This window comes from Panicum virgatum, chromosome 7N (assembly GCF_016808335.1).
Source record: "Panicum virgatum strain AP13 chromosome 7N, P.virgatum_v5, whole genome shotgun sequence".
Taxonomy (NCBI): domain Eukaryota; kingdom Viridiplantae; phylum Streptophyta; class Magnoliopsida; order Poales; family Poaceae; genus Panicum; species Panicum virgatum.
This window is the reverse complement of record NC_053151.1, coordinates 49898576-49912818: the sequence shown is the minus strand read 5'-3', so window position 1 is coordinate 49912818 and position 14243 is coordinate 49898576. Positions and strand designations below refer to the sequence as shown.

Below are 14243 nucleotides of genomic sequence, written 5' to 3'. Positions count from 1 at the left end.
GGGAGTTTTTTGCAGTCTCTCAATAATATTCTCCCAATCCTACTATCTTATTGGGAGAATCACAACTCTCCCCTTTACATAGGGAGAGGTGGGGGTGAACTGTTGGAATGTCTCAATAATTATTAGAAAAAGGAAAAGGTTTTGTGAGATTGTTGGAGCACTAGTTTTTTATCTACTCTTCTAATATGATAGTTAGATTGGGGATTGGGGAACTGCTGGAGATACTCCTGCATAAGAAGAAATTGAAATGAATCCGAATCCATCCCTGGCTACCATCTCCAAGCGATCAGTGTCACCTCCAGCATGTCTGTACAAAACTACCTCGTCCTGCAATTCCATCACTTGGAAGTTGGAAGTTGAACCGCTGCGTTTCAGATACATGTAGTTGTACCCTGCTAGGAAACAGCGAGCACCTGTAGTGCTGAGCTGAACGATCGGAAGACCTCTCCATTCGTCGCGAGTAACTGCAGACTCATCCCTTGTGCACCAAATGTTCCACGTCGTTGAGCTCCAGGTCTCCCCGGCCGTCGCCGTCGCCGCCACAAAACAGCAACTCGATCTGCTCCAGCGTCTTGCCGCTGGTCTCGGGCACGAATTTGTGCACGAACACCACGGAGAGGGCGGATATGATGGCGAACGCGGAGAAGGCGCCCGCGACGGAGATGGCGCGGCAGATGGACAGGAACGACATGGCCACCGCGCCGCTGGTCACCCTGTTCGCCCCGGCTCCGAGCGCCGCGGCCTGCGCGCGCAGCCGCAGCGGGAAGATCTCCGAGCTCACCACCCAGCAGATGGGCCCTATCCCCACCGAGAAGAACGCCACGTCGCCGCACACCGTCAGGACGGCGACGGCGATGCCGGCGCCTCTCGACACCCACCCGTGCGCGAGCAGGAAGAGCGCGGCGGACAGGACGGCCAGGCAGGCGGTCATGCCAACCGTGCTGACGTACAGCAGTGGCTTCCGGCCGACGCGGTCGATCAGGACGATGGCGAGCGCTATGAACGCCGTCTTGAAGAACCCGACGGCGACCGTGGCGGCGAGGAGCTGGCTCTCGGTGGTGATCCCGGCGTCCCGGAATATGGTCGGGCTGTAGTACACCAGCGCGTCTATGCCCGTGATCTGCTGGAAGCACTGGATGCCCAGCCCGGTGACGAGCATCCGGCGGATCACCGGCGACGGCCTCGACAGCTCCTGCCACACCGTCCTGTCCCCGTACTTGCCGGCGTTTGTGGCTGCCGCGGCAGCCTCGATCTCGGCAAGCCTCTCTTTCGCCTCGTCCTCGCTGTCAGTCACCTTGAGAAGCACGGCGCGCGCCTCGTCGGCCCTGTTCTGCATCACCAGCCACCGCGGCGACTCCGGGATGACGAGCAGCGCGAAGGCGATGGACACGGAAGGGAGGATGCCGACGGCGAGCATGACGCGCCAGTTGATGTGGTCGGGGAGGCCGGAGAACGCGTAGTTGGAGATGTACCCGAGAAGAATCCCGAGGTTGATGAAAATCTCCGGGAAGGAGGTGAAGGAGCCCCTGGACGCGGCGGGGGATATCTCGGCGATGTACACCGGCGCGATCATCACGCCGAACCCGATGCCGATGCCGGCCAGCAGCCTGCCGATCATGAGGACCCGGAAGGACGGGGCGAACGTCATGACGGCCGCGCCGGCCTGGAAGACGACGGCGGCGAGGCCGATGGTCCACTTGCGGCCGATGGCGTCGGACGTCCTCCCGCCGGCGAGGCTGCCGAGGAGGGTGATGAAGCTGAGGCAGCCGACCAGGACTTCTTGCTGCACCTCGTTGATGTGGAGGTCCCTCTGAATGAACAGAATGCAACCGCTCATCACACCAACATCTGACATTTGGGTATGAATTATGAAACTTCATTAGCAAAAACAGATTACACCCGCACTGTAGGATCGGATTGCATTGCACATAATAAGCTTCAGTTCTGATGTTTCATTTTTCCTCTCAATCAGGCAGAATTTTTTTTCTGTTACTGCTAGTACACAAAAGAGTAAACAGGCTGACCAGTAGCCATTCCCACCCTGGGCAAAAAGTCAACTCCTAAAGTCCTAATCCTACCCTAACTCGTGAAGAAACTCGTATGAAAATCCAAATCAACTAACAAGCAATTTCTTTGAATCGAACTAACCGGAGAGAAATGGCTGCCGGAGACGGCGAGCAGGAGGATTAGTAATTAGTTACCGTAGCCGAGGAGCACGGAGTTGAGGGAGGCGAAGACGGAGCAGGCGAAGACGTATCTCCTGCTGCTCTGGCGCTCACGGACGCGGACGCCGCCGTCCTCCTCCCCTTCCTGCTCCGGAGGGAGCACGTCGTCCATGCGCACGTATCTGCTCTTCCAGCCCATGAAATCCGGCAGCGTTGGCAGGCCATTGGCGCCGCCGCCGTTTGACGCCGACAGCTCGACGCTTGGGAGCATCATGCTCTGCTCCGCCTTCCCGCGCGTTCTTCCCCAACTTGTTCCAATTCGGAAGAGCTTCCTGTTTCCTCGAAAGAATGGTAGCTGTTAACTAGTAGGAGGCGACAGTGGTGGATCTGAGGACGGAGGAGGAAGACGAAGGGGAGGAGAGACGACGAAGGAACAAGATTTTAATACGTTCGTTCATCGTGTACTTTTCGCGACAGGCGATTCGGTCGTCGTTCAACTCTTTGCCTCTTTGGCGTCGGGGGTCGCATTTTCAAATGTGGCGTCTTTCGTATAAGCTCCCTGGACTCTTGGTGATTTGTGAACTACGGCCTCAAACACAGCGGGATCGGTGATTTTTGCCATGTCTGATTCCGTTTGGTAGCGGGTCAACACGCCAGCCAACTTGTACTCCAGCCAACGACCGCATTTGGTAGCAAGTCAGCTCGCTACGGACGTCAAACTTGAACCAGAAAATTTTGACACCACACGCCTAAGCTGGTGAGCATACTGCAATACTGATTGACTGTATTCCGACTAACAACCCATGCAAACACTGCAGATTTGGGGATCAAAGTTCATCACCATATGGGCACTGACTATGGACAACGGACAACGGACAACGAAAACAATTGATACAGACAATAAAAGAAAAGGAACCACCTGCATTCCTAAATTCTTGCGCATCCTCGTTCCTCGATTGTGTTTCTGAAGTCCCTGCTGAGGTGCCACCAATATTTTTCTTCGGAAGAAGCTCTGCTTTTATAGTTGCTTGTGCAGAACGAGGAACATTGGAGGCAAGTATGGCTGAATATTTACTTGTTCTGATATGACGTCACATGCTAAAGTTTCTGCAGCACATTAATGTACGTATAACTTGAGAACATGATGAACAATCTTCTAAACCTGCAAAAAGCCAAAAACACATGTAATACACAGGATTTCTTGCATGAAATGCACAAAGCAAAGAACTAGTCAAATTTCTGAGTAGACATGTGCAGCAACTGAGTGTAGCAGAGATGCGGATGTTGCGGTGGTTTTGCGGACACACAAGGAGGGATAGAGTCCGGAACGAAGTTATTCGGGATAGGGTCGGGGTGGCACCAATTGAGGAGAAACTTACTGCTGAGATGGTTTGGTGTAACACCCTAATTTAAATTTCAGCATTTAATAATAAATTTAATTGGCTTTATTTAAATTTCTAAGGTTTATTGTGTTTAGTATGGCATTTAATTCAATTTGGTTCCTTAATGATTAAAATTTATCATAGGTTTAATTCTGGTGTTGCATTCATGCTGATGCATTGTTTTCATTGTTTGATTTCATAGGGGTTTGAATTCAAATTTTCTTTTGAATTCAAATAGTTGAGCTTGAGTGAGAAATAGAATAGAAATAGAAATAGAAAAGGAAAAACAAACCCACAACCAAACCGGACCCAAACAAAACCCAACCCGCAGCCCACCTCTCTCCCCAGTCCGGCCCAACCCAACCTCTCCCTCGTCCGGCCCAAACCCACTCCTCCCCGGGCCGCTTCCCTTCCCCCGGATCCAGCCCAAAACCCACCTCCCCGGCCTGCCCCGCCTGTCCACGTCACGCAGCAGCCCAGCGTCGCCCGCGCCGCGCGTCGTTCGCCCTGACCCGCCGGTCCCACCCGCCAGTGTCGCCCGCTGCCCAAACCCGCTGACGGTCCGGGCCCAGCTGCCAGCTCCGTCTTCCCCGCAGAGCCGCAACGCCCGCCCGAGATTTCCGCGACTTTCCCCGCGGGCGCGCACGCCGAGATTCCCGGCCCTGCCCTTCTTAACCCCAGCCGCACCCCCCTGCGCCCCCATCTCACCCCGCAGCGCCGCACAACCCTAGCCGCCGCCTTGCCTCTGCTCGGAGCGGAGCAGCGCCGCGACTCCACGCCGGTGAGCCCCTGCTCCATCTCATTTCGCCACCTCCGGTGACTACGGACTTAATTGGCCCCTGGGACACCTTCGCAGGACCCGCACGGACACCTCCGGCCGGTCCAGCACCCGGAATCGCCCTGCGTCGACTCCGTTGCCACGCTCCGTCGAGCTCCGCCGCCAGGTTCACACCGCCGACACCCTGCGCCACGCCATCCGTCCGATTCCACCCTCGGTGAGCATCACGTTGGCCCCTCCTTTTCATTTGCGCTGGGTATTTAGGCCCGTAGCCCCTGGAAGCACCGGAACGCCGCCCGCTGGCGAGCTAGCGCCGCCCGGCGCCATGGCGAACCCCGCAGGATCCCTTACCGAGCCCAGCAGTAGCCCTAGGTGGATCACGCGTGTCGCGGTAATCATTCCAGGGCCAAATCCGAGGCAAATCGGCCACGGGAACACCGGTTTCGGGCCTCTCCGGCGAGGCGCCGCCGCGGGAAAGGTTTCCCGGCGACCAGCGCCGCCGCCGTCGCCCCCTCTCAACCCTGGCCATCCGATCCGAGATGGACGCCCGTGATTAGATCCCCAAACCGATCAGATCTGGACCATCAGATCCGGATCCAACGGCTGAGATCCAACCGTACCCCTTCGGCCTGCCACATTTGCTAAAGAGCCCTCGCCTTTCTTGGAAATGAACCCGCAGTCCCTCCCTTTTCAAAAATATTTGCAGTTTGGCCCAGAATTTGGCAAACAGCCCCCTGAGCTTTTTAAATATTGAACCCGCCGTCCTAACTTGGTAATTTTGCGAGTTAGACCCCAGAGTTTTAGTTTAATTACGTTTCAGCTCTCGGTTTTAGCAGAAAAGCCCCTGAAACTTCAGTTTTCTTACAAATAAGCCCCTAGAACTTGTTTTTAGCCTAGAAAACGCGTTTTAGCTCCGTTTTTAGCGTTCTCTATATCCACGCGATCGTTGTAACAAGTAGAATAGTTTTAGCTTAGTTTTTCTTGCTGTTTTTATGTATTGATGTATTGTTTCTTAGTTTTTGTTAGTGTTTGCTTGTATGCTTATTATCGTGCATTGTTTTGGCCATGTGTTCGTGAGTAGACGTTGATCCATCTGAGGAGCCCCAGTACCAGTACCAGGAGCAGCCGTCTTCCGAGCAGTTTGAGCAGCAGCCAGAGCAGTACGAGGAAGGCAAGTATAACATGAACAACCCATCACTTTTAAATACATTTTCATACTGCATTTTAATACTGTATGCCTTTAAGGATTTCCTAGCCAGTTTATATCCTTTAAATATACCTTTGGGTTGCATTTTGGTTAGTTGTGCTAGGTTGCTGCGCTATAACACACTTTGGTCCTTTTTAATTAAATTGATTAATGGTTTACTTGAACTTAATTCTGAGAGTGGCACTCTGTGTGGCTTGAGTGGCTCACGTCTCGTTAAAAGATGGTTTTTGTAGAAACATGGTTTAGGGGGCCAGCACGGTGCTTACTGCCTAGTTGGCCACTCTCCATAAGGACCGGTTCATAGAGCGACAACCTGGGACAACAGCGCTACCACAAGGCTAGAATGGGATAGACTTGGCTTATTAATTAGGTCTTTTTGGTTTGGAGTAACTTACCTGCGGGGCAAGAGTAGTAAGCTTCAATGGTCCCTGCTCCTCCGGCTTGGTCTGTGCTTGGATTGCGCTCCTGTGCTTGTACCCCCGGAGGTGGGCCCCATCGTCGCTGACCTATCTCTCGCGGTTACACCTTACCAACGAGATTCTTTGTAACGGCCTCGTAGTGAGTCGCTAGTCATCTCACCTAAGGAAGTGTGATGAACCTCTGGCGTAGCTCACGACTTGTGGGTAAAGATGTGCAACCTCTGCAGAGTGTAAAACTGGTATACTAGCCGTGCTCACGGTTATGAGCGGCCCAGATCCTCCTTTTGATTAGTGGAGTTATCTCCTTCCGACGAGGGAGGTGCTTCTCGGGGTTACCTTGGTGGCTTGGTTTTGGTTTGGTTTCTCAGTAGTTACATGATTAAACTGGATTAATAACTATGTAACTGGGTTAATGGTAAATCATCAACTCGTAGTAAATAGCTTAAATAAAATCTTGCCAACACTTAAAAGCTAATGCAGTTGAGTCAGCCAGCCTAGAGCCTCATAGTTTGTGTTATACTTGTTGAGTACAAGTTGTGTACTCACTCTTGCCTCTTCTCTACTTTTTTTCTCTTGGCTACGCTACTGCTGCTCAGTTCCTGCCGACACGAGGGAGTTCGTCCAGCGCTACCAGGACTACGAGGACTTCTAGGTGTTCGTCTCCCAGTCGACGTCCCTGTGGCGCCCTGCTTCAGCTTCGGAGAGCTTTATCGTATTTTGTACTTCGCTTCCGCTGTATCAGACATTTTTGTCATTAATGTAATAAATAACATTTGTATTCGCTTTATTATATCTTTTTACGTGATATGTGCTTTGATATACTGTTCATTCTGTTGTATATACGTGTGATTTGATCCTGGCACGTATATGATTGCTCGGTTTATGTTCTTTTATAAACCGAGTGTTACATTTGGACATGTCCAACGAAGGCCTCCTGAGGCGCCGGTGCGTAATGGGGTCCTTGAGCGGGTCGATAATGTAAAGAGGGGTAGAGGTAGACCTAAACTGACGTGGGATGAGTTGGTTAAAAGAGACCTTAAGGATTGGAATATCTCTAAAGAGATAGCTTTGGATAGGAGCGCTTGGAGACTAGCTATCAATGTGCCTGAACCTTGAACTTATTTCTTTCGGGTTTCATCTCTAACCTACCCCAACTTGCTTGGGAAAAAAGGCTATGTTGTTGTTGTTGTTGTTGTGGAGATAGCATATTACACCTATTTGTTTAAAAGTCTGAGAATATAAAATATTTTATACAACAATGAGCTTCCTTAACTGAGGTAAACATGATTCTATATATTGTTTTCCAATAATGTGGCCACTGTTAGATGCCAAGTTAATGTTATGACAACACCCAGTCATTGACTCAGCAAGTCAGCATGCTGGCCATAGCCCATGGTGTGTGTGTGTGGAATCACATCAATCAGAAACTCCATTTTAAACTCATGACAATGCAGACGACATTGAACATATGAAACTTTTGTACTTACCAAACCCACTGACTTCTGTGTGCCGCCATAGCCTCATAACTTCTGGATGGACTACTGTTAACCAGCGTATAGATTGGTTGCTTTGAACTTGAGAAGGAGATCAACCAAGATAACCAAATGTCGAGCGGACCACTATACTTGCGAAGAATATTCAGGCTTGCCTACAGTTACAAATAATCCAACATGGATCATCTTTCCTTTACACTAATGTGTTGCTTCCAGGGAGAAGAAAAAACAAGAACAAACATGGCACACTCAAGACAAAAAGGGAGAGGGTAAACTAAAAGATAAGGCGGCTGGGAACTACAGCAATATAGAAATGACCTTTATCAATAAACCTAAAGAAGGTGATCCAACGATTTTAGGGGCAAAAAACTTACAAGTTCCCAAGCCTCAATGTTTCCTTGCCCGTTCACATGAAGAAACTTGCTGTTCATACAGAGATAGACCCTTTTTAGACTATTGAGCAACATAAATAAACGAACAGCATAAATGTAGCAGGGATATGTGTACTCCAAAAATCCATAAGTAAATGAAATGAGAAAAGGTAGTGCACAATCAAAAACAACAACAGCTCTGGTGCCAGTCATAGCGGAATCAAAATATTAACAATTCCAGTAAGTTTATGGTACTGTGGCTACTCATAAAGTGTGAAACCAGATAACTGAACTAACCATATGCCGTGATGAACATCTTGGTGGTTTGGGTGGCCTGATACTCCATATGAATCAAATGTCACGATCTAAAATGGCACCAAATATTGCATAAGTAAACAGGAGGTGACAAAGGAAAATAACAAAAAAAAAAGAGGTACATAGCAATGAAGGTAAAGCAATTAAATTGCACATTAGTAACTATTTGCAAAGAAATCATATTGAGGTTTGAAAATGATGGAAATTAATGTAAACATATTATATATTAGATAGCAACACTTCATTCAAGATTAGGTAGAGTTCAGAAACTGTAGACGTTTGAACAAGCATATCCCCAACTTGCCTAATTATTCACGAGAAGTGAAAAAGGAGAACTGGTAACTTGGTGATAATTGCTCTGTAAACATTTCTTATATTGCACAAAATGCACATCAACTCATTTTTGTACTCAACTACTCCTGCTCCTTCAACATTATAATCTGGAGGATGGAAGAAACATGTGCACTCAATATGAGGGAGAGGAACAGCTGGTAGCATACTATGAGAACAAAAATCCAGAGTATTTTGAAGTTTATAAGGTCTCAAAGAAGTAGCTATTACCGTGTCGATGGCCCACAGCTGGATATGCTCCATGGTAAGTTCTGCTAATAGCCCATGGTCCCATTTCTCATGAAATCCATCCTAGGAAATGTATAAGGGTTGATCACATGTTTTTTTAACATGTACAGTTATGCAAGATTGGAATGGAATAAAAATAAAGTACCTGCAATTTCGGGTGGTCCAAGACTTTAACTTGTTCACGTGGAATCTGTAATGAAAGGAGCGAGTCAGTAATTGTACAGTCTACAAAGCTTGCTCTTGAGTGTAAAATGGACATAGTTTAGCATCTGAGTACCTTAAGAGTGTCGCAGGCATGGTACAATTCTTCTTTCCGAGTAATTCCAAGACCATCAGCATTACCTGTGAAAGGAGTGCATAAGTTTCTAGTTATTCACAGTTCACTTGGCATGCCAAGGAAACAAATACTAGTAAAAGCTTCCATAGCACTTTATATTTATTGTTTTCACTTTGTCAGTTGTCATTATTATTATTAAGTCACTAAAAATCAACAGGGGCACTGCATGTGTAAGCACCATGCATGATCAGAGATAATTCTCTGCTCTGTGCTCTCAGAGTGCTGAAGCATACAGTAAATGGCTATGGACGTCATGGTTTCATATGAGAATGGAGCAATGCTCCCTAGCAGAGATAATGTGTAAGCACCATGCATGATCAGAGATAATTCTCTGCTCTGTGCTCTCAGAGTGCTGAAGCATACAGTAAATGGCTATGGACGTCATGGTTTCATATGAGAATGGAGCAATGCTCCCTAGCAGACATTACATCAGCCATACTGGTTCAAAGGAACAAATGTAAGGGACAGCAAAAATACACGTATTGGGTTAGTAGCCTGCCACCTAACCTTGAGACATGCACAGAATGTGAATAGTGTGACCCTTTGACTTGAGGAACAGAATAGTTGGAGCGAAGAACCTGTAGATATAACAAAAAAGAGAAAGCAATAAGGGATCAACCAATGCAGCAAACTAGAAGTAAGCGCACATCTCTGAAACCAGGCAATTGAGCATTCATATCTAGACAGGAATTTTTCATCTGAATTCTGCACAAAACAGATGCATAATGGTTCTTTCCCAATAAGCCGAGCTCACACGATGCGGAACGCTCGACCACATTCCATCCAGCTCAATCCGGTGTGCACAGGAATATCGCCGAACATGTGGCGTGCATAATGCACGGTAAGGAAAAGTTAGAAAACCAAAAAGTAGTCGGGCAAACCAGCGGACACGGATCGGTGAGGAAGGCGGGAGGATTTACATGGACTCGTCGTCGGGGTGGGCGACGACCAGCAGCACGTTACGGCTCCTCCTGCCGCCGCGAAGAGGGCGCATGAAGTGCGGGCTCGGGGGCACGCAGGTCGGCGCGGGGAAGGAGAGGATCCTCCCCAGAGAGATCGCCCAGAGGAGCACGGATCCCGCCGCGAAGACCAGCCAGATCCACCCCATCCGTTCCGGCGGCCGGCGCTCGTATCGCTACTGGAGTTTGCTGCGCGGCTCTGAGATGACCTCGGGCTTCAGTGAACTCGACCACGGCACGGGAGGCCTCAGCGAGGCACGTGAGGACGTAGGTCTCGCAGGCTTGGAGGTTGGAGCACCGCGCCGGCGAGGGACTTGCGGCGGCCGCTAGGAGTAGGAGATGAGGAAGAAAGCAAATAAGAATGACATGTGGGACCCATACTTTTCTAACTGCTGGTTTGTCTATTTCTCCAATCTCCAGTTGTTTTGCTATGCCATCAAAACAGGGTCCACGTGTCTAGTACTCCCGCCATTTGACATTGTCGAAATTAGTTTGCTGTTTCTCTATTATTAATTTTTTTCGAGGACAAATTTACCTTTTTATGTTACTGCCGAAGGCATTCATCAACTGTCAAACTGAATAGCCCATTGCTAACCAAATAAAATGGCAGGCCTCTCTCTGATTTGTAGTAGTTCGTAAGGGTACTTACTCTTAGGAAATTCAGCTTAAATGCCACACCTGTCCTCTCATAACCATCTCATGAACACAAACTAAGGGAAAAAATATTTTAAAAATGGGAGTAAGAATATAAGGCTATTCCCAGTGGGGGTTTCATAGGAGTTTCATGCACATTAATTAGCATGTTATGTAGAATTATATGGTGACATGATATGTAGTTTAAGTAGAAAGAGAAAAAATCTCTACACCAACACTCTATGTGTCTTGAAATTAAATGCATATAGATCCTAGGAAACCGCAACGTGAAATTTTGCATTGGAAGAGATAGTTTCAAATATTGTTCATAAGCTCTGTTTAGATCACTTTGTATTTTGGATTTTTGAATTTTTGAAAGAGAATCTTCAACATTTGAAATAATAAATGTAGACTAATCACAAAACTAATTACAGATCTCGTCTGTAAACTACGAGACGAATCTAATAAGCTTAATTAATCCACCTTTAGAACATGTTACTGTAGTGTTACTGTAGCAATTTAGTGCCTAACCACGCCCTAATTAGGCTCATTAGATTCGGATTCGTCTCGCGATTTACAGTCCATTTGTGTAATGCGATTTATTTTTCGACTACATTTACTACACCATGCAAGCGATTTACAAAAATTTTGGATTTTGCATTTTGGATCTAAACAGGGCCATAGTCTTTTTTTTTTTTGCTTATGTGGCTGTTTGGAAACATCAATACGAAACCCTCCACTGGGATTAGCCTAATCTCGTATTAAAGCCTGTTGTTTTATTCCATACTTTGTGTGAAAAAAAAATTGTGCATAGTGCATGATCGATCACTTACAGGCTTCTCTGACTGCCATCATCACCAGCTCCTAAACAATAAAACAAAATGGTTGCTAATGGTACACATGAAACAACGAAGCAAATAAAAGCTCCTCTGCTCAGGCCAGGCCGACGAGCTTCTCGCTGATCTCCCAGAGCTTCCTTGCCTTCTCCGGGTCGCTGGCCTCCTGCGAGAGCTGGTTCTCGAAGGACGCCGAGTCCCTGTTCCAGCTCCAGTAGACCCCCGACTTGGTGAGGCTGGGGTCGCTGACCACCTGCGCCAGCCTCTTGCCGGACTCCGCCTCCGACACGAAGCCCTTGGTGATGAACTTCTGGAACGGCGGGAAGAGCAGCCGGAACAGCGGGATGTGCTCGCGGAACAGCCCCGTGGTGGCGATGCAGCCGGGGTAGAGCGACGCGAAGGTGATGTCCGTCTCCTCGTGGTACCGCCGGTGCAGCTCCTGCATGGTGAGCATGTTGCAGATCTTGCTGTCCTTGTACGCCTTGGCGCCGTCGAAGCTCTCGGCGCCGTCGATCATGGCGGACCCGTTCTGGCCGCGCAGCCCGCCGGCGAGGCCGCGGAGGTCGCCCAGCCCGGCCTTGGGCGGGATGTTCCCGGCCAGCGTGTTGGTGTTGCCGGTGATGGAGCCGAGGATGATGAGGCGCCGCGACGGGTAGTCGGACTTGCGGAGGTCGTCCAGGAGCAGGCGCGCCAGGAGGAAGTGGCCCAGGTGGTTGACGCCCACGCTCATCTCGTACCCGTCCGCCGTGAACGTCGGCGTCCGCGCCGTGGGCCGGTAGATGGCGGCGTTGCAGACGAGCGAGTCGAGCGGCATGCCGGCGCGGCGGAAGTTGTCCACGAACTGCCGGACGCTGTCGAGGGAGGCCAGGTCCAGGTGCATGATGGTGTAGCTGCCCTCCGCCATGCCGGCGCCCTTGGCCGCCTTGGCCGCCTTGAGGAAGTCGCGGCACGCCATCACGACGTGCCACTTGCCCGTCTCCGCCAGCGCCTTGGCCGCGGCCAGGCCGAGCCCCGACGACGCGCCGGTGATCACCACCGCCCCCTGGCGCAGCGTCTTCTTGGCGTCCTTGGTCGACGTGCTGGCCCCCGGGGTGGCCACGGGCGCCGTCGCCGCGGCCTGCGCCCGCACCGAAAGCGACGGAACCCGCAGCTTCTGGGGAACGGTGAGGAAAGCCGTGTCCTTCACCACGGCGGCGAGGTTGCCCTTCTTGGGGACGGAGAGAGTGGAAGGGAGGAGAGCGGCCTGCAGAGCCATGGCCAGCGCGGTGGAGTGACTGTGACTTGGAGCCGAGTAGATCAGCTGAGCGACAGCGGATTAATGGGCTGTTTGTTCGCGGCGAGGTGACGGCGGTGAGCTCGCCGGCGGGAGGTATTTATACGCGGCCCGAGGAGCGTGGAGCGCCACGGAGATAGGATAAGGGGGCGGGCCCGGGCGCCACGGTGGAGCCTCCCCAGCCAATCGCAGCGCGTGGCCCGGATTTTCTTGGACGATATTTTCCCGCGGGATCTTCTTGTTGTTTCGGCCAACACGGGCGACGGCGACGTCATGGGATCTTCTGTGGAGGCAGAGTTTGTTTCGTCAACAGTATAGTGTCGTGATGACGGCTCATTGGTGACCCCGGTGGGGCCAATCCGTGTGCTAGTTGCTTCGGATGGCGGTGCACTGTGTTTGAGCAGGAGCAGCGGATCGAAATGTGCAATTATGCAGCATGGGGAGGTGCATGGGATCAGCCGGTTGGATCTTGTTGTTTTGCACGCATCGTGACGAGCAAAGTGGTCGTTGGATGAGCCCACGTGAACCTGCGCCAAACGAGTGGATGCAGGTATAGTTGTCCAACGGGCCGAGCCCGGCCCGACCCGGCACGGGCCCGATCCGGCCCGGCATGATTAGCCCGGATAACTAATCGTGCCGGGCCGGGCCGGCCCACGTGCCCAGCTCTGTGCACGAGCACGGCACGGGGGCCTGTTTGGCGTGCCGGGCCGGCCCGATATGCCAGGCGGCTTCGTGGGCCGTGCCAGCCCGAGCCCGGCTAGGCATCTGCACCAGGCTGCCACTCCCTCAACTCAGAATGATTTCAAAATTTCAAATCTAAGATTCAAATTCACAAAAGATCACAAAACAGAAGCACATTTCATGATAACAAATTTATTGAGCTGTTTTAGGTGCTGCCTCGTTAAAAACCTTTGTAGGTAAAACCCCACACCTCGTGAGGACAAAACCCTACAAAGAAAAAGAGTCCAGCCAGCTCTAAATGTTCAAATGTTCATCACAAGTTCAAGTCCACAGTCCACACTACATAGTTATACAGATTCAACATCTAGATATAAGTTTTCAAATGATTCTTCGAGTTCTTCATCCTCTATGAGATGCTGAAGTCTTGCATCGGCTTGCTCCCAGTCCTTGATCAGAGCCAACATCTCCACGACCTCAGGGCCCAGACAGCGTCGTCGCTCCTCGATAATCCTGCCAGTCATACTAAATGCAGATTCTGATGATATTGTTGAAACAGGAACAGTCATTACATCTCTAGCTAGAATTGAAAGAACAGGATATGATAGCTTATGCTCATGCCACCAGTTCAAGATATTGAAATCATCATCATACTGGTTAACAGTATCACTGTCCAGGTAGGCAGACAATTCAGAACCAGATGATAGAGAAGCACCAGAAGTTGCAGCTTGCAACAGAGCACTAGCAGAGGTTCTTCTATGCAAGGAGGAAGTAGAACCAGAACCAAGACTAGTAACAGAACCAAGAGTAGTACCAGA

The 14243-nt window shown here is 50.1% G+C and overlaps 3 protein-coding genes across 3 annotated transcripts; all 3 read right to left on the bottom strand.

Annotated features, from left to right (window-relative positions):
* Positions 1 to 239: 239 nt before the first annotated feature.
* Positions 240 to 2845, bottom strand: LOC120682710 (probable polyol transporter 4). Its single transcript, XM_039964708.1, has 3 exons — positions 2631 to 2845; positions 2202 to 2497; positions 240 to 1848 (listed from the first exon to the last, which is right to left on the bottom strand). Exons 2-3 carry the CDS (start codon positions 2437 to 2439, stop codon positions 473 to 475), a joined length of 1614 nt encoding a protein of 537 aa, XP_039820642.1. The 5' UTR covers positions 2440 to 2497; positions 2631 to 2845; the 3' UTR covers positions 240 to 472.
* A 145-nt stretch (positions 2846 to 2990) lies between these two features.
* LOC120682709 (N-acetylglucosaminyl-phosphatidylinositol de-N-acetylase-like) lies at positions 2991 to 10393 on the bottom strand. Its single transcript, XM_039964707.1, has 9 exons — positions 9967 to 10393; positions 9554 to 9624; positions 8987 to 9051; positions 8855 to 8899; positions 8692 to 8772; positions 8113 to 8180; positions 7819 to 7867; positions 7439 to 7599; positions 2991 to 3327 (listed from the first exon to the last, which is right to left on the bottom strand). Exons 1-9 carry the CDS (start codon positions 10152 to 10154, stop codon positions 3264 to 3266), a joined length of 792 nt encoding a protein of 263 aa, XP_039820641.1. The 5' UTR covers positions 10155 to 10393; the 3' UTR covers positions 2991 to 3263.
* A 1001-nt stretch (positions 10394 to 11394) lies between these two features.
* On the bottom strand, positions 11395 to 12837 carry LOC120682294 (protochlorophyllide reductase A, chloroplastic). Its single transcript, XM_039964120.1, has one exon. The coding sequence runs from the start codon at positions 12727 to 12729 to the stop codon at positions 11572 to 11574; it is 1158 nt and encodes a 385-aa protein (XP_039820054.1). The 5' UTR covers positions 12730 to 12837; the 3' UTR covers positions 11395 to 11571.
* Positions 12838 to 14243: the final 1406 nt, after the last annotated feature.

Bases quoted from the DNA above. Each gene is read 5' to 3' on its own strand.
- LOC120682710 (XM_039964708.1), bottom strand. From the start codon at position 2,439: ATGATGCTCCCAAGCGTCGAGCTGTCGGCGTCAAACGGCGGCGGCGCC. The intron at 1,849-2,201 runs GTAACTAATTAC...CCCAAATGTCAG, and splicing joins CTCCGTGCTCCTCGGCTACG to ATGTTGGTGTGATGAGCGGT.
- LOC120682709 (XM_039964707.1), bottom strand. From the start codon at position 10,154: ATGGGGTGGATCTGGCTGGTCTTCGCGGCGGGATCCGTGCTCCTCTGG. The intron at 9,052-9,553 runs GTTAGGTGGCAG...CTCCTTTCACAG, and splicing joins CATTCTGTGCATGTCTCAAG to GTAATGCTGATGGTCTTGGA. The intron at 8,181-8,691 runs GTAATAGCTACT...GTGCCATTTTAG, and splicing joins AGCTGTGGGCCATCGACACG to ATCGTGACATTTGATTCATA.
- LOC120682294 (XM_039964120.1), bottom strand. From the start codon at position 12,729: ATGGCTCTGCAGGCCGCTCTCCTCCCTTCCACTCTCTCCGTCCCCAAG.